Source organism: Acipenser ruthenus, chromosome 46 (assembly GCF_902713425.1).
Source record: "Acipenser ruthenus chromosome 46, fAciRut3.2 maternal haplotype, whole genome shotgun sequence".
NCBI lineage: Eukaryota > Metazoa > Chordata > Actinopteri > Acipenseriformes > Acipenseridae > Acipenser > Acipenser ruthenus.
Genome location: NC_081234.1, coordinates 6,504,455 through 6,528,068, shown reverse-complemented (window position 1 = coordinate 6,528,068; position 23,614 = coordinate 6,504,455). Strand labels below are relative to the sequence as shown.

Genomic DNA, 23,614 nt, shown 5'->3' with positions numbered 1-23,614 from the left:
AGGGAGCAAGTAATAAACCTGAGACAAGTTTGAAGGAACAAGAGAAGCTTGTAATTTCACCAGCAAGCAGAAGGAACGACCAAGCAACAGTACAACATCCTGCAATTACAGAAGCACTGTCAGGTAATCCCATTTCCATTCTTGAAACCTTTTAAATATATATTTTAGTTTTTTTCTTGCTACAAAAAATCAACACCAATTCCATCTGAATCTCTGAGTATTTATCTATAATGCGTCTAATTCAGACACCACCATTTCACCTTTTTTTTTTTTTTTTTTTTCATTTTACTGAAACCGACTAAAAGCATAATATTTATATAACTGTTTATCCAGATTTAATAAAAGCATGCTGCATGCTTTTAAACACTATTTTCACCTGAGTGGCGGACTGTTGAAGGCCATATCTTGGGAAGTACTTGTCTGGTTTTGTCTGCATGGGTTTTGTTATGCTGCCATTCTACGTGTTGTGGTAGGTCATGTTGATTTACTGGTTCACGGTACCGACACCTGTAATGTGGTAGCTAGAATATCCCTGGCAGGCAGGGCGTTGGGTATGTTATCAACCTACCTTGCTGTAGAATTGTTAAGGTATTTACCCAAGTGCCTTGTCTGCAAGCATCCACATTACCTCCCTCATTCAGCATGGTGCTTTTATTTGAGAAGGACATAAATACAAGATTAACTAGATTTTATGTCTTCAAATCAGTGTCATTGGGAGCAGCTTGAATCCCTCGTTTTGATTTTAATGGACATTAATAAGATGTAGCTGACTGCAGTAATTTCTGATGTGCCTCCAGGTTCCTTAGAAAGGAAGTCACAGAGGAGATCAGTGCGAAGTCGCTCAGAGTCAGAAAAATCTACAGAACCAGTGCCAAAGAAAAAGGTCAAAAAAGAACAGGTAAATCACATCAACTTGTACTACTCTGTCAATCCATACCATTCTTTTTAACTGAGTTGTGATGTGCATTTCAGAGTATAATATTATTATTTCTTAGCAGATGCCCTTATCTAGGGTGACTTACAATTGTTACAGGATATCACATTATTTTCACATACAATTACATTATTTTTTACACATTATTTTTACATACAATTACCCATTTATACAGCTGGGTTTTTACTGGAGCAATCTAGGTAAAGTACCTTGCTCAAGGGTACAGCAGCAGTGTCCCCCACCTGGGATTGAACCCACAACCCTCCGGTCAAGAGTCCAGAGCCCTAACCACTACTCCACACTGCTGCTGCACAGTATATTGTCTATTTTAATTTCATATAATTTGAAAATTACGTGAGCACCATTATTAAAGTAGCAAACGTGATCCAACATAAAAATAGATTCTTAACTGTTTTATTTTTTTATTACTTTACTAATTCTACATTTTCCCTGTAGGCAGAAACTGTCCCCCAAACAACAGTGAAAACTGGATCACAAAAAGGTATTTTGTATATTTTTTTATTTAACTGGCAGCTCTTGAGGTTAGCTTCACTGAGACAAGGTGTAACCTTGAAAATCTGAACTTGTAGACCAATGTTGATTTACTGATGCAAAAATTATAAATCACTGCAGGGCCATGAGACTAGAGAAGCAGAGATGGCATGGAATGTTTTTTCGGTGTTCGTGTAAATAATTTTGCTCAAATTGCGAAGTGTACAATACAGGCTAAGAAAAGATCGAAGCAGAAGACAAAAACATCTGCATCAGTCTTTGTATGAAGCGATTTAAACAAATTGCGAATTAGAAAATGACACACCAACAAAGAGCGAATAGGAGAAAATAGAAAGCTGCATCGCTCCAAATAAATGTGATTATGCAGCCTATAGTCATACAAAGCATGTAAAAGCATAGGCTACTATACAATGTGGATAAAGAAATGGACATAACTGCATCACTGATATAATTGAAACAAGGTAACATAAATACATAAAGGAAATGGTGTTTGCAATCACAACAGCACAACTTGTTATCAGAGAAGCAAAAGTGTGGTCCTAAATCACATACCTGCATGCAGTGCACTTTTTTGTCTACATTTGGGTACAGCTAATGTCTTGTTGTAGCCTATGCCATTGCATTTGTCGGCTGGCAAAGGGTCTATACCTTCAGCGCTGCTTTTACTTCTGCACAAAATGTTTCTGAAGTCATTCTATAGGCTTACAACCAAAACTCTGTAAGAAGGTAACACGAAATTGAAAATAAAATGGGTTTATACTATAAATTAAAAAAAAAAAAGTGCATACAGTATTGGCTACAGTAGGCTACGCAGGCAAGGGGAAAAAAAAGTAATCGATAGGCTACACACTAGGCTATTAATGTGCAATATGCTATACAGTAGGCTATATACTGTGCAATAGACTATACTGTAGGCTATATTGGCTATACTGCTAGTTATTGCCTGTGCAGTTCTTGCAATTACGAGCTACACATTACAAAACACGTGAACGATATTTCATTGTAAAGAATAAAGCGTTTATGGCTGCAATGTTTTGTAAAACGCTAGGACCCTGGGGATCGATGCAGCAGCATTTTCAAAATGTCCACAGGAACTGTCAACGCATTAACAAAGGTAAGTCTTAAGTCTCCTAATAAACAAATATTAACACAACTGCACAAAGACTGAAGAAACTGTTTTTGCTTTTATGTTTTGTTGTTTTGCTGTTCATTTCGCAATGTGTAAATAGCTTGGCACTTTCTATTTTCTCCAATTCACTCTTTGTTGATGTGTCATTTTCTAATTTGCAATTTGTTTAAATCGTTTCATACAAAGACTGATGCAGATGTTTTTGTCTTCTGCTTCAATCTTTTCTTAGTCTGTATTTTACACTTCGCAATTTGAGCAAAATAATTTACTCAAACACTGAAAAAACATTTCATTTAGTTCTTTTTTAATTTTGGTCATGTTCAAATCGCGAAATGGTTATTTTTTTCGGTCAATGTCAGAAATCTCTGATTGAGTGTAACATTATAATTTATATATATATGTAGTCATATTTTATATTTTACAAAACTGATTCGGACAAGAACAGAATAAAATGAAGTCATTTTAGAGTTTATTCAACAGACTTAGTAAAGACATTACCAGCTGGATATTCGTTGCATTCAGTTTAGCATCTGCTGTAGCGGAAAGTCCCTTTTTCAGGTAAGCAAAATGTAATAGTGTTTCAACAAATTCCAGCCTATTCTTATTTATAACAGTAGCTCTGGAAGCTGAGAGTAGAGATTTGTTGTGCATAGAGAAAATGCAATTGACTGATTTTACAGGTCTTCTTTGCTTGGTTATTGTTTTAGGTGCTAGTGAGATTTCAGATTCTTGCAAACCTCTAAAGAAACGAAGTCGGGCTTCTACTGATGTGGAAATGGCTAGCTCCCAGTACAGAGACACATCTGACTCTGATTCAAGAGGACTAAATGACTCACAGGTGGGTGAGCAACTGAAGGTGGTGTTGAGTCTTTGAATTGTAGGAAGGAGCTTTTCCATTGTTCTGTTAAATCTCTTTATTTGTATATATTAAGTGTTAAAGTAGTATTTGATTGCACTGGGTTGTGTTTCTCTTGAATAGAATAGCAGGTCCAAACACCTAAGCAGTGATCAATAGATTAATCGACCAATTTTATTAAAGGTTACATGCAGCTCTATGTTCTAAACTTTGTCACTCTGCTTTACACCTTAATTCTCTGTATTTTTGACCACTGTTTAAACAATTGCTGACCGTTTTAAGCATTTACACTATTCACGTACTTGCTATTCAGAGATCAATTGCAAAGTCATTCAACAGCTTGCTTTTAAATGCATTTTCAATAGTGTTCATTTATTTTTGAATGCTTTTATTATAGGTTGGTTTTGGGAAGCAGTCTGATAGCCCTGCCGCTGCTGATGCAGATGCCTCTGATGCCCAGTCTGTGGATTCCAGTTTATCAAGACAGGGTACAAGCACTTCCAGAAAGGACACTGTCTGTCAGGTAAGACCAATTAAAAAAATAAAGTAGAAAAAAGTGGCGCTTGTTTTCAGCTGTTCCAAGCGAGCCAGTTTTGTATTCTTTCTAAACAATTCCCTTGTTTTTTCTTTTTCTTTTTTTTTCCTCTGTCAGATCTGTGAAGTATTTGGTGACTCCCTTATTTCATGTGAAGGAGATTGCTGCAGACTATTCCATTTAGAATGCTTGGGACTGAGTACACTGTCTGAAGGGAAATTTACATGCATGGAATGTAAAAAAGGTAAAGATGATCTCTGCATGCTACACAAAATCTCTGGAGAGAGACAATAAGACATGACATTAAAATGGATCTGTGAAATATATATATATAGGACTAGTACCTTTTGAAACTTGCTAGTCCTTATGTGAAGTTCCTGAGTCGGAATCAACAACAGCTGTTGGGGGTCCCTAAATTATTATGCTTACATTTATCTTTCCTAAAAAATGAGCACTTATAAATTTAGATTATTTTTTTTTTTATTGTATGAAGAAAGAAAAAAAAGATACAATGAATATTAATGCTCATTCCTAGATACATTGATTGGATTTCTGCATCTGCCTTCCCCACATTCCGAACCCGAATAAAGTCTGTGTGGACAGCATACTTCATGTAGCATATCACTGCCTCAGTAATGGAACTATCTGTAGAACCGTCTGAGATTACCGACAAATATTTAGCAGTTGCCATTCTGGTTAACTGGGCTGGATGCTGGGTCTTTGCAATAGCATGTATACACCCCAGTGCCTGTTTAGAATTTCTGTAGGTTTTCCCCACATTTAATCCTTTTGCCTCATCCAGGTCACACATCCATTCAAAATCAGAATATGGTCAGGCATGCTTTGCAAGGGCGTGAGCTGTTCTAAAAAGCACTTCTAGCTTTAAAATCAGAGGTGTTTATGGGGTGTAGTAATTGTTACGCTTTTGATGTGCCTTGTTTGGCAGTCTTTGCCTTCATCAGTTTCACACAGTTATAATGATTACTTGATTTTTCATGCACTTTAAAATCGACTCTCTTAAAGGTAGACAACCCTGTCACAAATGTGCCACTCTGGCTTTTGTCATACTAGACACAAACCTTGCAGTACATCTTCTGAAGGCGTAGATTTACTGCAGCCAATCAAATTGTGAAAGCCAGGTTACTTATAGTGCACTGCCTCTTTTCTATGTCATATTCCTTGTGTTTGCAAATCATAGTTGTTGTTTTTTTTTTTTTTTTTTATAAATTTAGTCATTGCCAATTGTTGTTTTTATTATTTTCTCCCAATTTGGAATGGCCAATTATTATTTGAAGCTCAGCTCACCACTAACAACCCTTGCGCTGACTCGGGAGGGCGAAGACGAACACACGCTGTCCTCTGGAGCGTGTGCCGTCAGCCGACCGCTTTTTTACACACTGCAGACTCCCCATGCAGCCACCCAAGAGCTACAGCGTCGGAGGTCAACGCAGCTCTCGGGCAGCTTACAGGCAAGCCCACAGGCGCCTGGCCAGACTGCAGGGTCAGACAAATGACTGACACAGGGTTCTCCCCAGGAATTCTGTACAGCCGGGCGACAGAACATTATAGCCGGGAGCACTTTTAACAGAAAAATCAACTTGCCTTACCTTAAATATATAATAGAATTTGAATAATGTGTTGTCTTTTGTTGAATACATCTGGTTGCTCTTTTTTATGTTCTACATTTTCTTTTTCATTACTGTTTTTTATTATGGTAAATTACCATGCTTATTTAGGCACTCTATGATTTGACTGGGGAAAGATAACGTAGGTTTAATGGAGTTCACAAAAAAAGCGGTAACCTTTTCACATCCTTTTTAGCTTAATATTGAGCTTATTGCTTCATTTCAATTGTTTTCTTTAAGTTTTCAGAGCATTTTGTTAATGCACGTCCTATTTTTGTTTTTCGCTGTTCTACATTTTTTGAATGCAACTATTTTATTTTAACCTTTTTTTTTTTTTTTTTTTTTTTTTTTTTTACACAACAGTACTCACACGTTTGGTCACCAGCATAACTGTTGCATGAAACCAGAGTGTAATAATCCAGCACCTCTGCACTTAAGCATTTCTGTCAGTTGACAAGTGTTCAGCTGATATCCCATAATGCCATTCTTCTTAAAGGCATACCGCCTCTATACATGAACCCCCAATATCTCTTGCAAGCACCTGCAGTGTTTGCTCCAGGACTTACAGACTGAGGGTCAATGTGGCCCCCACTCTAAATTTTAGGGGGACATTTTCTTCGGTGAGGTGGTCAGTATGTTTGATAATTCAGAACCAACCACCATTTCTGTAAAGCTGTAGATACAACCAAGGTGTCTCTACAATACTCACTGTCACATGGGGAAAATATTGGGAAATGTGTCACAGTGACGCTGGTGTATCACTGAGTAGAGGACATTCATTGTACCAGATCACATTAGAACAGGGGTTTTCAATCTTTAAGCTGCATTCCCCTTTCCAGAAAAGTAGTCCACCGCATACCCCCATCTGAGATACAGTCATAATAAAATTAAAACAGAAAAAAAGGTTTGTTCGATAACATGATACAACAAAACGCACCAGCCTTGGAGTGTGTGATGGATAATATTATAAGTGTTACAGTATTATAATGGAAAAAATATATATCATATTAACTTTTGGATAAAAATAGTCCCTCAAACAGGTTTCTAGTTGGAAACATCAACATAATTCTATTGTAATTACTAATTAATTAAAATTAACGAAGCCTCTGTGCTAGCCTCAATCACTCAGAAATGACATAGGACTTCCATGATAGCAAATGGCGATCATGTATTTTTTATTGATAATAACATTACAGAAAAGGTGGCAAAGATAATTCTTAATTCTTGGTGACTAAAACGTACAGTACTGATGCTAATTTAAAAACAATAATAAAACGCTTACCTAGTATCAGTGTGATGGATGTCCCTGCTTGTTACCACACAAATCACTGATGATGGCAGGGAAATTGGAGAGAGCTTCAGTCGCAAGACATTTTTGGCGTTTTTAATCTCTGACGGTATTTCGTCATGATCGCCCTTTGCTAGTAATGTACTAGTATTGAGCCAACAATCCATACTTGTTCACTGGATTTAAAACTAAAAACTCTCACAACAGACGTAACGGCTTGTCAAATTTAGACCGCATGGCAATACTTCGGTTTCTGACTGGCCATACATTATGTATTTTGAAATGAAGTACCAATAGTACTTAAGTTACAATAAACTTTAATCGGGTCATTAAAAAAAAAAGATACTGTATATCCACTTGCAGGCATGAACGCACACAGGAAATAAAATGCCCAACTGTTTATATGACATTTAAACAACAGGGTCTATTTATAACGTACATATTTAATATGTAAATTAGCCATGTGTGTACTGAACGCTCTGTTACAGCACAGCAGTCTGGTGTTAGCGGTTAAACGTTGATTACATGCTAAAGGTTTGCAATAGATTGGGAAGTGATACTGAGTAAAATACGTTGTCTGCCATTTCAGATTTTTTCTTACATACCCCAGTTTAAAAACCGCTGCATTAGAAGAAACCGCATTACCAACAGTTTAGTAGTCGTATTTAAATGCTATTGTCCTGACTGGTAAATTCTTACCTTCCAGCTGCCCCTTTATTTTGACAATTGCCATATCAAAAATGGCATTATTATTTTTATTTTTATTTTTTTGGCATTTTTCATTCTTGGCCCCCAAGTAAATATTTTGTACAGTTTTCAAAGCAATGTCTGCTTTATTTTTATAACACACGTTGATGTTGTTGATATGATAAACGCGTATCTGCTTCAGGTACTGTATTGCATTTTTTTCAAGGTTAAACGATGGCCCGTGTTACACAGAACACTAACAATAAAATGTCAAATATACAATATGTATTTCGTTGGTTTTGTGGATTTGCTATATTTTAATACTGCACATAATGATATGGTTTTGTAAATGCTACTTACCAAAACCGTGACTGCACGTGAACTGTACATAACAATTTATATTCCGATTCCAGTGGTGTTATCTCAATGCAAGATGTATTATATACAGTGCTGTATAAAATCACATTTTAGCATTTGTTGTCATAGAAAAAAACACATTTTACATTATTTTATAACGTTACCGTAGTCTTTTTTTTTTTTTTTTTTTTAATAATCAATGCGGTTTTCGTTTCACAAATCTACTGCACTTCGTCTATAAACTTTATTGCAGTACGCACAAGTTCAAATTTCTCCCATTCACTTGCAAATAGACACTTTAACGGATGAATTTCACATTATTTTTAAGCACAAATAGCGTACATTTCAACAGTCACTGCCGAAGCTGATTACTTATTCTTCCAGAAGTAATGGTCGGGTGTAACAGGGATACAAGGTTATTTGCGCCGGGCCGCGTTGTTAACAAGCCTGATGTCGTCCGGGGTTTACTGTGAAACTGCCTGTAACCAGGGAGGGTGTGAGCGCATTCTACTGGACTGGAGAATAAAAACACAGGAGTTTAATTATGAAAACGCAAGTGTAAACAAACAAGTAAAAAAGATTAGCCTGTCGTCAGACATGTCATGGTAATACAAAATGCATTAATTTACTGCGTATTGTATGTATGTATCAACTAGTCTTCATTAGTTTTAATTCACCACAGGCAAGCGTTAGTTTCTAACCCTGATGTATAATTAGAATGTATAGTGTAAAACAGACATTCATATAACATGACCATAACGGTCCACAAAAAAGAATACAGGTATGTCCACAACGAATAATTTTTATATATCTTCCAGAATACTACTAACTTTTAAAGTACGCTGGACCACAGTGCCACTTTAATATAGTACTAGTAGGCAATACCAGAATGAACCAGTTAATTAACCAAAGCCTTGTTTATATGAGCTCTATAGGGTACTTGAAGTTGTCCTGTGAATTCTGGTATATGCACTGTACAATATAACATAGATAGGACATTTTAACATGGTACAATTCTGCTTGCAGTGACTGAAGTGAATACAGAATGGAAACCATGTTTGTATGTGGAACTTTTCTAATGAACCTTTTAGGGGGTGGTTGGAACAAAAATTGATAACAAATGATTTATAAAGCTATATAGAGAGAGTGATGTTCAGTTTTTTCCCCCCCAGGTGCTCACACATGCTTCTCTTGTAAAGTGTCTAGTCCCGACGTGAAGCGCTGCTCAGTAAATGGCTGTGGTCGGTTCTACCACGAGGCCTGCGTCCGCAAACACTCCATGTCCATCTTCGAGTCCAAGGGGTTCCGCTGTCCACAGCACAGCTGCGCCACCTGCTCTTTAGAACGAGACCTGCACAAAGCAACGAAAGGTAATGGAGTTTATTCTGATGACCCGACTAAATTGTTCAAATACGTTATTTTGGTGAAAAGGATATTGAACTCTACTTTTAATTATCTATACAGCGACAACCCCTAATACACCTATAATTTTAATTGTATGCTCTATTACAAACATTATTCCACAATTGTATCTTTAGTGCTGTTAATAAAGGGTTCAATAAATGAACTAGTTATTTTTTTTTTCATTGTGTTTTTTGAATCCTCCCCCAAGGAAATGCATTCTTTAAACATTTTTAGTGATGCAGTTTTTGTGCTTATTTGTGTGTGTTATTTATTCCTCCCATTTACTGCCTGAAGTTTCAATTCCTCTTGCACCCCCTCCCAGGTCGCATGATGAGGTGTATCCGGTGCCCCATTGCCTATCATACAGGAGATGGCTGCATTGCCGCTGGCAGTGTGGTCATCACCCCGCACATTATTGTATGTAGCAACCATTCAAGCTCCAAAAAGAACGCACACATATCCTCGCCTGTAAACGTAGGCTGGTGTTTCGTCTGTGCCAGAGGTAAGCTTGAGTCTTGGATTTTACTATCTTTTTACAATTGGAAATCCTTTGAGAGGCTTCCCTTTCACTGTTGTGCCACTGCTGCTAATGCAGTAAGCTTGAGGGGCTGTGGAGAAGCTCTGATTTGGGTGCGCTGTTTTTGCTTGCTCCTTCCAAGCAACAAAAGTAACCCTATCTATGCACTCTCAAGATGTTTTTGTTTCATTCTCACAGGTCCATTATTGTTTTGTAGCTGCTGCTTTTGTTTTCCAGACTTATTTCCATCACAGGTTTGATGGTGTTCACTTTCTAGTGTTACAGGCATTAAGACACCACCTGAGCCTTCCATGCTGCAAATAGGAATTGATGTGTTAAACAAAAAATACCTGTTACACAAAAAAGTGAATGTAGGGAGGTAATTGTACCAATATCAAACTTGGTGTTATAGCAAGATAGATGGGCTTTACTGGATTCAACTTTCAAATAAAGCATAGAAAAAAGAAAAAAAAGATGCAGAGCAAAACAATTTTGGATGTGAGAATATTACGCTAGATAAGAATGTGTTTTAAAACCTGTTACTATTGATCACCCCTTTAAATGGACATCTAGGTTATTTAGTTCTTGTGTTCCATTTTGAAATTCTTTCATAAAAGCTTAGTAAATTGGATTTTGCAGTGTTAGTTCTGTAGATGTAGGTAGCTTCATCCAGCACGACATAAAATGTTGTAATGTATAGTATTAGTCTATGACTATTAACAAGTTGAAAAACGGAATGGGAAACCATTTCTTTAGCCTTTCCTTGCCTCTTGTACTATGACTTTATTTAATGAGAGAAATAAGTTTGTCAGTTATCTGACATTTACACTATGGGGTATACGCAAATTATTTTAAACAACTGCGGATCTAAACACAGCTACATTTTACTTACTTTAAAAATAATCTGCTTTAATGATTTAAGCAGTGGCAGTGTTTACATCTGCCACCATTGTAGATACATTGAATAGACCCCTACAGAATGCATCTGAAAATATCTTCTGCTTTTCCTGATGTCTTACTGGAAATTAACTCCCTTAACAAGGTGAATGTTTAACCTACTGGTTTGTTAGTGGACAGTGTAGTGAAACATGATGCACGTCTTGCAGCTCACAATGTGCATTATAATGAGCCTTCATGCTGGGTTTGCATTTGTTGCTGCTGTTTGGTTGTTTTTGCTTCTGGGCAGCAAACTGCAAATCGCATCATTACGTCTGCATTAACTGGGAAGCACAACAGCACTATTAGATTGTGTGAAGTTAATGTTTCCGTTATGGTAACAAAGCGAGAATGAAACTGTACCATTTATAACTGGAAAGCAAATGGAGATGCCTGCTTTGATGTAATTGGAAATGCATAGTGCACACCATTGTACGATTCAGGCACAGAATTAGCAACTGCACCTGATTCAAATCTCTTCACTCGCTCGTATTGAATTTCATGTACTATTACAAGCTTCCCAAACCTTCAGATCAGTTTGGCTACTAAAATCTGTGTTTTAAAAAAATATTTACATTTTATTTTCCAGTAGAAAATGTTTTATTGCAGGCACATGTCCTGAATGCTGATATTTACCATAGTGCAATGCATTGATTCTGTACATAATGAAATTCAAAATATTCAATTTAAAAAAGAAAAAGAAAATTAATCAAATAATGCAAAATCACCTACATGGCTTAAGCCTTTAAATATAGAATTTGGTCTCCCCTCCCCGTCCCCCCACATATTAAACTTTTGTATGTTTTTTACTTCTTTGTGGATAAAAATTAACAAAAAACTGATTTGTTCAGATGCTCTAATACTATGTGCTCTTTTCTGTGTCTGTCCAGTCAAATATAACCTTATTAGAAATAATTATAGAAAGCCTTATTTGTATTTTCAAAGTGTTGAGTACAAATTTACAGTTTTCTTTTTTTGTTCTTAATAATGAGGTTTTTCTGTATGCTGCAAAACGCTCCTTATTGGCCTGTTCCCCAAATTAAACAAACACATGAATGCCTACTGTCCTAATCCCATAGTACCAAAACAACATGGAATTAGTCAAAAATGCTTCTGTTCGAGTACTAGTGAGTGTTTTTAAATGAAGGGGTATCCTAATCTGTTAGTAACATTTGATGTGTTGCATAGGACACTTGTCCCAAAGTTTTGCTTTTCTCTTTCCTTGTAATACTTGGAGGATAAATTGTCCAAAAGCTTACAAGTGGGGGATAATTCCCAAAGTGGTTTCACTGCCACACCAAATCTATTGACTGACGCGCAACGTAAACTATTAACACCCCCAATTTAATATGTGAATCTAAATCACAGTGGATGCATACAGTAGCACACAGAAGTTACTTGCTCTTTTTAAGCTGTGTTCTGTAAAGTTGATTACTGTTTGAGAACTGTCTTAAAATATATTCAAATGATAAAACAGACTGCAGGAAAAATTGCAGTAATTTATGTATTTATTTTAATGATCTAGTTATTTAAATGATTATGACAATTTAGGCTTTTTGAAAAAGTGGACCACTTTTGTTTCCTTCAATTAGGAGGTGTTTTTACTGGAGTGTGTGATTTTAAATTCCCAGCTAATTTTAAAATGAAAATCACTTCTTTCCATTTTGATTTCTAAACCCAAATACAACTGGTTTACTGTTTACTTTTTTGAGTTATCTGTTCCTTTCAGAGTACTGTCAGTTACCGTTGTTTTTTTTTTTCCCTCACGTTTACACATGTTAATAGTTTTGTCTTTTTTTTTTTTGTTTTCTGGAATCATGGGTAGTTTCATTGCAACTCATCATTTTCCCTGTTTGTTTTATATATAGGGCTATTAGTGCAGGACCATTCTGACCACATATTAAGTTCTTATGCCTATAAGTCGCACTACCTTCTGACTGAGTCAAATCGTGCTGAGTTGATGAAATTACCTATGATTCCTTCCTCTTCGTCAGCTACCAAAAAGAATTGTGGGAAAGGTAACCAAACTGTTTCTTTGTTATTTTTCTGTGTGTGTGTCTGTGCTTTTCTTTCCACTCGTGGAAGCTGTATGGCTAGCAAATCTGTTGCTTTTGTTGTTTCAACAATTGAAAAAATCTGCTTTTTTAATGCTAAAACGCTAAATAAAACTGGGCTTAAAATAACCGTTTCATGTGGAACAAGAAAGCTGGGTGGTGATTTTGCGAGGCACAAGCTGGTTTGCAGATACTGGTTTTGAATCTGTTATAAGATGCTGAACACATTTTTTGCGGTGACTATTATGGTGGTGGTGGCATTTGTTGTTCTCACAAAGGAAATGTAGCATTGGGTGGAAGTTGATTTTCCAGTTGTATTAGGAATGGGTGTTTTAATGCATGTATGTCTTGCCACACGTATTGTAATGTTAAATTCCTACATTGGTCTGTACTTATTTCAGCCTTAATAATGCACTTCCACTGTAGCGCTTTTGTTACCTTGAGTTGCATGTGGATGCTCCCACTATGGTAGTTGTCATCTTGATAAGTGAAGTGGATTTTCTTTAGAGAAAAAAAAATTGTTTAATACCCTCAACAGATATTTGCACATCTATTGGAAAATGTAATATTGATGATGACTTTAAAATATGGAAAAAATAACATTTTACCTAATCATATCTTAATGTGACCACCTCATCCTAGTTACAGACATTGTCTTTTAGAATTTGTAGCAATTTGACCATTGTCCTTGGAAACTAAATGCAATTTTGAGCTAATGACTGTGAATAACAAGATGCTTAGTCCTTGTTTTAACTAAGAATTGGTTTGAGGCTAGTTGACTCTCAGTGCTGGTATGCTGCTTTCTAAAAGTTATAAAAAGAGGAGAGATTGTGTGTGTTTAACTGAACTAAATACCAGGTTATTTTGAGCCCTGAATTTGCTTGGCTTAAAGCAAAATGTGCTTGCTGCAAAGGTGACCTGTTCTGCTTAGCGCTTAATCCAATTTTTATGAGTTGATTGATTTATTGATTGATTGATTTGTATTAATTTTTTTGCTTAATGTACCAATGTGCTTTTGTTTTTCAGTGTTTTAAAGACTGGGTCTATATTTCCTCTAAATTAAGAAGCATAAAATGTATTCATCCTTGAAATGAGACTGTATTATATTGTATGTCTATCTATCAGTGTATATATACTGGTAAATACAGTATAAATGTAATAGAAATGTTACTTTAAATGGTACTTTAAATTCTAAAAAATATATGCTTAATCTAGTACTAATTTCTGAGGAAATATAGACACTTATAGTAATAAAATGTCGTGTTAATTCAGTTTGTTGTATTGGATAAAAATGCAGATAAGTACGTTTTTACTAATGTAAATCTGTCAGATCTCTAAATCTTGAAGATCTGACTTTACTAACCAGTTTAAGACAGCTTCTGTCATGAATCAGCTTTCAAATCTAGAGCATTTAGCATTTAAAGATGAATGCCTCTAAATTACATTTTTTAATAAATAAATAAAGTGTGGAATTTGTATTCCTGTTTGAAATTTCTATGTTTTAAGATTGCTTTTTTTTGTAACTTCCATACTGTGAATAAAGTTTCATTACTCATAAAGTACCAAGAGAATAGGAGCAGAGAGAAAAAACATGTTCACAGTATCAGTTACAAAGAGCAGTGAAAAGGCTGATCCTGGCCAAGCCACCACCACCCAAAATTCAACAAAATCAAAACTGTACTTTATAAATTCTGCTTTTTAAGTGCTTTCTGATATACAGCATCTTCAAAATGTTGTGTTTTGAGAGCTTTTTTATTGCAAGTCAAACTGAATTGTCATCTTAAACTAAGCTCATAAGTAGGGCTGTATTTTTTTCACGGTAAAAAATTGCTTATTTTACATCATTTCACATTCTGAAAATCGGTAGCCTATTTCACGATTTAAGCATATTTATGAAAGCAGAAAAAATAGAATTATCATTCCAAATGGATTAGTTTCTCTAGAGTTATTATGTAACATATGACAAATGTTCGTATATATTTAAATGCTTACCTGAAAAACAGTAAATGCTAAATTGTAGAATGTTTTGTTTGTGCACCTTTTTAAAGACATTTTATTTTCACCATCAGTGAGTTTCCAAACAAAATAAAAACATAAATGTAAAAATAACTGACACTGAAATGTTCTCTTCTTGTACTGGATAGAACAATCTTCAGTAGAAATATGTCTGGTCTTTGATGCAGCGGGTGTCTTTTTCATTGAAGACACTTTATTTAAAGAAATTGTGCAGCTCTATGTAGAGTGTTCAATCATATACCAGAAGCAAACTAAACTGGCTGCTAGGTTCCTGAATGCAGTGTAACAGGTAGTTTATTTAAGTGATGAATATGTTTATTTACACTATTCTTTCAGAAATGGGAATTTTCACTGGGAACTACATATTACACGACAGTGGTTACATTTCCCAGAAATTGGGAAATCTGTGATAAACGGGGGGAAAAATACAGCCTTACTTTTAATGCTTGAAAATGTTTTGACATATTAGAAAAAAAGGTGTCCAGAAATCTAAATTGCAATTTGGCTTCTCAGAAAAAAAAAAAAAAAATCCAATGTTCTTTAATTTTTTTTTTTTTTTTAAGCTCTGGGCATCTATATGACATCAAAATATTGTTTAGTGACTGCTGCAGAGTAGTCATAAAGCATATTTATAAAATATTTTGTTTGCCACCTGACCAACACGGTGCAGGTTGATCAGATGACAGTATAAAACTGCCATATTACAGGCTTTGAAATTGCACAGAATTATATTTATTTGCAATTATTCTGCATTGTCATATCCTTGTTTCTGCACGAAATCAATTGTGTGTTTGTTTTTTTGTGTTTTTTTGTGTTTTTTTTTTTTTTTAAATAACACTATTGCTAACTTCTATGCAAAAGTCAATTGCATTGTTTCTTCTTGTAACTGCACTATTGAAACGTCTTTCTTTCTCTATGTGAAGGCGGAAGACTGCTGTGCTGTGAGTCCTGCCCTGCTTCGTTCCACCCAGAGTGTTTAAGTATAGAGATGCCTGATGGAATCTGGTTCTGTAATGAATGCACAATAGGGAAGAAGCCTCATTACAAGCAGATTGTCTGGGTCAAACTGGGCAACTACAGGTGAGGTACAGCAACTTCACATAAGAAATAACTGTACATAATAAGGCTGTAATTCCTTCAAGGGGGTTTTAGTGATACATCAGTCATAGAATTAACTTTATAGCTTTATATGGACAGTAATGTGTACTGTGTTATAATTGGATGTAAATGATTTCAGCGTTGAGCATTTTCTTGAATGACTTTTTTTTTTCCTTCTCATAAATCAAACCACTTTTAAATCTGGACTTCATTTTGGTCTGCTGATTTGCCATTAGGTTTTTACAGCTGTTCTGAGTAGAACGCTGTGAAGATGTTTGTTTATTAGTTACAGGCACAGTGCTTGAAATATGGGACACAAAGTAGGGAGTGGGGGGCTAAAATGTGAGCCTGACGTGTCTAATCAGTGATTTCCTCTCACATTTCACAAGTATATACAAACTCGCAAAGTAAATCACAGTATTCCAGGACACACAGGAACGCTATTAATAGAAAATCAACATATTTGTCATGTTTGCTTTATTTTTATTTTTAGGGAACAGTGAGTCAACACATATGTAATGTAATATAGATAGATAGATATAGCTAGCTTTATTAAATTGAAAATAACATATTATACTTTAAACATGTATTTTCATGTTAGGTTGTTAAATAGTACTCTTTTCAGTGTTAATACCATCTTAGGTCTTTCAGGTTGGCAATATTGCAATAAACTGATAAAAATGCATGAATAAAAATCAGCCACCCTCAGTTTGCAAACACAAATAATCAGTGATAGCCAAGTGTCAAAAAGAGAAGCAATTTGACTGAAGATTGAAAGTATAATAACGTTACTTAGAAAGGTGGTTTGAAGTATTACGATTCCTGTATTTTGAATGCATTGCTATTATTTTCTTGTGTAGTTGAATGAATTGTCTACATTTTATCTGGCTAACATAGGACACTTACTTTCATGTTGTTAGAATGATTGAGCTTAATGTTGAAAATTCTCCTGAAAATTCAGCAAGACCTTTATCTCAAATTAGTCTTCATAGTTATTTTCTGACTAATATTGTGTAATATCAACGATGCAAACTTGAATTGGAAACTACTGGACTCGTACTGTATTTATTAAAATGAAGTAAGAATGCCACATGTCGTGTGTGTATAAATATAAAATCAGATATAAAAATGGGTGTGTTAATCAAGACACAATTAACTGGTAGCACTACCAAGACAAAATAAAAATCAAAATTAGATTATAAACTAAAAATAAAACATGGTCCAGGAAGTTAAACAGAATATGAATTAATGAACCCATAATCACAATTATTGAACAAAAAATCCATAAGATTATTTTATTTTATTTTATATCAGAATGGAGCTAACACAATGTATTAAGTTATTCCGCTATTACCTTGCTGAGCACACTGCTACAGTTTTTTGTACTTCTAAAGAAACGTGAATACAATAGCAAAGTCGGGACGATTTCACAGTTTTACTGTTTTTGACCGGGACAAATTAGAGACTGACAACTGTGCCATACCCAGTTTTCCTGAGAAGTCTGGTAACTCTGTGTGATTCTGTGAATTCTAACCCTAACAAGTATTATGTGCAAATGAATGATGAAACAAGCATTGGTTTGAATGATATTGATAGTCGCTGTAATTGTTAATTATATATACAAGTACATATTAAGAAAAAAACGTACCAACTTTTTTCGTAGCTGTTTTTATCACCTGATATATAAACATCCACTTCACTACAAGGAGAAAGTAAAACTTCCCGCTCACATGTACAGCCTCTTGCTGCGTGGATCTGCATCTATACTGCGCGCAGCCAAAACAGCAGTTTGAGTGGTAGTGTGTATGCTGCCATGTACACTGCAGAAAGCCCATTTTTATTATAAAGTGAATATTTTAAATATAAAGCATGTGAAGGTAAAGCTAATTCAACTGGTGTTGAGAACTGTCTGGCTTATGTTACCAAAAAATGGCTTTCCCCACAAAATATTAAATCAAGAAATATCCGTCGATAAAAAATCCTCCCACAGCAAACACATTTCTAGCATACCTGGTGAGAAGTAAGGGGGCCAAAATACGATCCCCACCTCCCCCGGCGCCTTCGAATAAGACCGAATTGAGGGGGCCCATGCAGTCTTTATCTTACAGGGATATGTAACAACTCTAAATAATAGGCCTGTAAACTCCCGTCATTTATGATTAGTAACAAACATTTACATCTGTACAATGTCATAACACTAACATTATTGCACTGCACTGAGTTTGATTCCAATCCACTTTAAATGGCCACATCAAGACAAGGTTTCTTGTGGCCATCTAGTGCCGGCAGCGTTTTAACAAAAAGAAAATTGTGAGTTACTACTTCTGTCAGGAGTCAGTTAGTGCAACTATGTATTGAGCATCTCAGGATTTGAGCTTGCTTCCTTCTAAAGCTTGGACTTATCAATTTGGCTAAAGGAACATAAGAAAGTTTGCAAACGAGAGGAGGCCATTCAGCCCATCTTGCTCGTTTAGTTGTTAGTAGCTTATTGATCCCAGAATCTCATCAAGCAGCTTCTCGAATGTCAGCTTCAACAACATTACTGGTTCCAGACCACTCTGCAAATTTAGATATTTTATTGAACATCATGTAATCAAAGAAACTAAAAAAAAAAAAGTCTACCCGAAGCCATAATAGTATTAAAGCATTTCATCTTAGAAGTATATGGGGAAACTTCTTACCAAAGCGGTAAGTAATTCAATATGTTAACATAATGTTATTCACCAGGTTTCATGCGACTTCATGAAGCAAAATTAGTTCTATAGGGTGATGCAAAACCTGTGGCCATAGCTGTAGCATTGCCTGCTCTCTGAACCATGTGAGATTGTAAGAACATCGAGAAAGGACACTGGCTGTTTTGGGGCTGTAGTAACAAGTGGTAAAAAGAGTGGGGTTTTTTTGTTTTGCACATCACTGGACTTTGTTGTTTTCACCTGCGTCCATCACACACCTGTTTTTGCTGCCTCCCGATTTTAAGGATTGCTTCGGATTCATCATATCCTGATGTAACTATCACTAGTTAATCATATCCTGATGTAACTATCACTATTATCTGCTGTATTATTGAATTGTGTTTTGTCACACTTGTACTTTGCTTGAACAAAAGTTATTGTATTTCTTGCTCTTCTTGTATTACTTGTATTGTAACACTTGAAATGTATTTGCTTATGGTTGTAAGTCGCCCTGGATAAGGGCGTCTGCTAAGAAATAAATAATAATAATAATAATCTTCCCTGCCGGTGTAGCGGCAATCGTGTAGAACATCGGGAAAGGACACTGGCTGTTTTTCCTGGGGTGTTTCTGTGTTATGGGTTCTGTTATTTTATTAGTTAGTTAGTTAGTTGTGTATTTTAAATGTTTTATAATTCTTCATTTGCTTTTATATATCTGCTATGTCTTTTCATCTGCCATTTCTGTATCTTTCTTTTTCTACTTTATTTTTCCTTCTAAGAAACCATTTTTAATTTTAGTATTTTATATATTTTGTTTAATTTCTGTAATTCACTTTCGATAAAAGCATCTGCTAAATAATTAAATAACAATTCAATTAAGAGCAGCCCACCCTACATATTAACTGTGTGCATATGTTGTTGTTTCTTAATGTTTTTGTTCAGGTGGTGGCCTGCGGAGATCTGCAATCCCCGATTAGTACCATTTAATATCCAGACTCTGAAGCATGAGATTGGTGACTTTCCTGTGTTCTTCTTTGGATCTCATGATTACTATTGGATTAACCAGGGCAGGGTGTTTCCTTATGTCGAGGGGGACAAGAGCTTTGCTGATGGCCAAATTAGTATTAACAAGACTTTCAAAAAAGGTGAGATTAGACATCTTCCAGTGTAAAGAAAGCATGTGTTTGAGAACATAAAACTTTTTTTTTTTTTTTTGGTTTCTAATGGCATGGTACCTATTTCTGTGTTTTATGCTTTTTTCATTTTAATTTGAATATAGATGCCCATATATAAATAGATATATATTCAACAACATTTTCCTTACATTGTGTATTATGTTTGAACAGCTAAACAAAATATTTTAAAATAGGCAAACCTGAGCATTTTACAATTCCACATATATAAAAAGGGTCAGGGTTTGGTAAAGGAGTCGCTCTTTATCTTGTGTTTTTCAAAGCTTGACCTTTTTCTCCCATCCCCAGCCCTCGAAGAAGCAGCTAAGAGATTCCAGGAGTTAAAGGCACAAAGAGAAAGCAAGGAAGCGCTGGAGATGGAGAGAAACTCTAGGAAGCCTCCGCCATACAAGGTCATCAAGGTTAGTGCTGACAAACTGAGTAGCGATTGCGCAGAGGTTGTGCAGGAGGTGAGGGTGCAAGATATCTCCACAGCGCTGATTGCACAGAGAAGAGGCTGTGCAGGAGGGGATGGTGCAGGATATCTCCAGATATGTGATCCCTGGTACCAAGGAGGAGTAAATTTAATATTTGGCATTCTGCCGAAACTGCTCCTTACTGCATAGATAATACAACATTGCCTCATGATCCTTATTTCCTAAATATTCAGTGAGTTGTATCGGGGTGCTCTAACATCTGTGTCCGTGTGTCCTTTCTTAGTCCAACAAGCCGTTTGGGAAGGTTCAGATCTACATGGCTGACCTGTCTGAGATCCCAAGGTGTAACTGCAAACCCACAGATGAGAACCCGTGCGGGCTTGACTCGCAGTGTCTGAACAGAATGCTGCAGTACGAGTGCCACCCGCAGGTGTGCCCCGCCGCAGAGCTGTGCCAGAACCAGCGCTTCAGCCAGCGCCTCTACCCAGAGACCGAGGTCATCAAGACTGAGGGTCGGGGCTGGGGGCTCAAAGCCAGAACTGAACTCAAAAAGGTAACTGAAAGATTGACCGACGATGGCCGTATGTGGGCTTTAGTCCGTTTTTGTTGCATTTGAGAGTTGCTGTTTTAGTTTTATTTTATTTTAGGGTTAAAGAAAATCTTTGTTTCTTCCTTTTTTTTTTTTTAAATTGGTATTTCAAAAACAATGCTATAAATTGCTGGTACCTGTTCTATAGGTTCAGGTGGTCTTATTGATTAGACCACTGGAGTTAATTAAAAAAAAAACTCATGAAGTGAAATGATATATAAAATACAAACAAAGGACCAAACAGAAGGGGGAGGTCCAGCGATTTTAATATTAGTTGCCAATATGAAAGGATTTTAAAACCTTGATTATCACCTATTTTAAGCATGAGTCTGTGATTTGCATATAAGTATTAATTGGCCAGACAAACTTTTTTATTGTGTGTCTGTTTTTAATAGTAGCAAATGATGGTGGTGCCATTCTGCTCCCTTCCTTCTCAAAATACTGTTTTCTGTTGTTTTTTCCCCTCCCAGGGTGAGTTTGTGTGTGAGTATGTTGGTGAGCTGATTGATTCAGAGGAATGCAGGCAGCGTATCAAACACGCTCACGAGAACCACGCTACCAACTTCTACATGCTGACACTTACCAAGGTATGGATTGGGTTGTTTTCATCTGTACTAAATCCTGTCACTTTTTTAATAATGCAATCATACCGGCTTATCAGAACCGCCGAAGAACTAAATTATTGTTAGACTGGGTGCTGCGTTTTGGTGGTTTAACGACATAAGAGATCTATAGAGATGCAACGATATTTAGTTTATTTGTTTATTTATTTAGTTTCATGCTTCTGAATAATAGTGTTGCCAATGCATCAATTTATGGTTGATTATTACCTGTCTGATATCGATTTAAATGTACCTCCTATCTAATACTGGAATTCATCTGGGAGGGGAAGTGGTACTTTTTATATGTTTTGATTATTTTATATGTAACAAATAATTCAGTGCAGGGAAATGCCTTTAGTGTGGGTATTGTTTTTTATAATCATAATAACATCTTCCATTCTCCATATCTTTTGCTATAAATCAGCTTTTTATGTTGCATAATATGTTAGCAATAAGGTATGTGCGATTGATTGATTGTCTGTGTTTAGGATCGTGTTATTGATGCTGGGCCCAAAGGAAACTACTCTCGTTTTATGAACCACAGCTGTAACCCGAACTGTGAGACGCAGAAATGGACAGTAAACGGGGATGTTAGAGTGGGACTTTTTGCTCTTTGTGACATTGATCCTGGTAAGGAATTGGATCCACTTGTAATTAGTAGTACTTAGGATCAATTGCTTTACCCTAGCACCTTCCACAAGAACATTGTCTTATCAACCCCCAGTCCCATTGGTCTGGCAATCATCTCCAAAAATGGTGTCTGCAGCCCTAGACCCCACATAAGGCTGGGTGGTCTTGCTAATTACTGTGGAAAAAAATATGCAAAATGCATTTACATGAGAAACCTCTTTCATAGTCCAGTGGCTGATGCAAAGTCCTGAGTTTTTACACCGCTAGATATCACTGTTTGTGTGCTGAAATACACATGCTATAGGACCAAGATTGACATTTCTATGTGTGTATATATATGTTTTTTAGACACAGAGTTAACATTCAATTACAACTTGGACTGTTTGGGGAACGGAAGGACTACATGCCACTGTGGTTCTGATAATTGCAGTGGATTTTTGGGTGTGCGACCTAAGGTAAGCCAACGGATTTGCATGGACTAGCCAGTATGAATTTGCACATGCAACGTCTCACTTACAACAGGGTATACATAATTCAGCATTCACACAGTGACCTAATAATGGGGGTCTGTTTTAATTATCTAAATACCACTGCTGTTTTTAAATCTATATTAATCCCGGTGCTTTGTGTGTGTGTTTGTGTCTATACTTATAATATATAGTAAGTAGGGTTGGCCGTTATACCGGTATCATCGTGGATACCGGTATTTTTTAATGACGATAAGAATATTGGGAGGGGGGGGGGGGGGGGTATATTGTTTTTTTGGTTTTTTTTGAGGCAGTGCACACCAGGCCCCGACGGAGTGTAGACAGCAGGTGAAGCGAACGCACAAAATGTATATTCTGTAGATAGGTTTCAATTTCTTCCCCTGCTCAGTTCCTGTCCCGTGTGCATTGGACTGATTCATTTGAACTTCATAGGGAGGTGTTCTCAAAGATTTGTATTATTTTACTACATTAAATTATTTTGAATTACAGAACTAATAACTTAATACAACATGCACTCGTTTAATCAATCAGGTCGCGTTACACTTTTAAAAGGATTGGTTTAAACTACGTTTGAACCTTCCACAATATGTATACACTTAGGGAGTTTGTAACTAAATGCGTGGGTGGTCTAGACCAGACTTCAATGTTTTGTACACAGGCTTCATACCTTGCTATCGGTTGGCCTTATTTTATTTATTTATATTCACAACGTACCTGTCTTGGAGTAAATTTATTTACTTTTGATATTGATTATAAAACTATTTACATACTCAACGTTTCTGTGGTTTTATATTAATTAACATACCCGTCTGTTCATGGCAAAACTCTTAAAGGAAAGCATTTTATGTTTAGAAAACTATTTAAACATGCATAATTAGGAGAGTTTGGGATCGTATTATATAAAAGCAATTTTTTAAAAGTGTTTCTACTTTAAGAATCTCGTTTTGCATCAGCCTATTATATATTTAAAAAAATAACTCTATACAGTAAAGAGAGGTACAGTTTTGCATAATTCGCAAAAAAAAAAAAAAAAAAAAATTGGCTAATGACTTAACCATTACAATCCCTTACAAAA

At 36.0% G+C, this 23,614-nt stretch overlaps 1 protein-coding gene across 7 annotated transcripts in view; it reads left to right on the top strand.

Annotated features, from left to right (window-relative positions):
* LOC117962539 (histone-lysine N-methyltransferase NSD3-like) overlaps positions 1–23,614 on the top strand; it is a 45,128-nt gene that overhangs the window by 11,801 nt on the left and 9,713 nt on the right. For 3 of the 7 annotated variants that reach the window (XM_059013780.1, XM_059013781.1, XM_059013782.1), the window contains 17 exons: positions 3–123; positions 798–898; positions 1,391–1,436; positions 2,496–2,561; positions 3,284–3,414; positions 3,830–3,955; positions 4,085–4,211; positions 9,097–9,294; positions 9,651–9,830; positions 12,650–12,799; positions 15,775–15,931; positions 19,564–19,766; positions 20,103–20,215; positions 20,514–20,783; positions 21,290–21,406; positions 21,910–22,051; positions 22,400–22,506. In XM_059013780.1, the coding sequence (XP_058869763.1) occupies positions 3–123; positions 798–898; positions 1,391–1,436; positions 2,496–2,561; positions 3,284–3,414; positions 3,830–3,955; positions 4,085–4,211; positions 9,097–9,294; positions 9,651–9,830; positions 12,650–12,799; positions 15,775–15,931; positions 19,564–19,766; positions 20,103–20,215; positions 20,514–20,783; positions 21,290–21,406; positions 21,910–22,051; positions 22,400–22,506 (2,355 nt within the window). The remainder of the gene's footprint in view (positions 1–2; positions 124–797; positions 899–1,390; positions 1,437–2,495; positions 2,562–3,283; positions 3,415–3,829; positions 3,956–4,084; positions 4,212–9,096; positions 9,295–9,650; positions 9,831–12,649; positions 12,800–15,774; positions 15,932–19,563; positions 19,767–20,102; positions 20,216–20,513; positions 20,784–21,289; positions 21,407–21,909; positions 22,052–22,399; positions 22,507–23,614) is intronic. The other 4 variants (XM_059013784.1, XM_059013783.1, XM_059013785.1 and 1 more) reach the window with 4 other exon arrangements.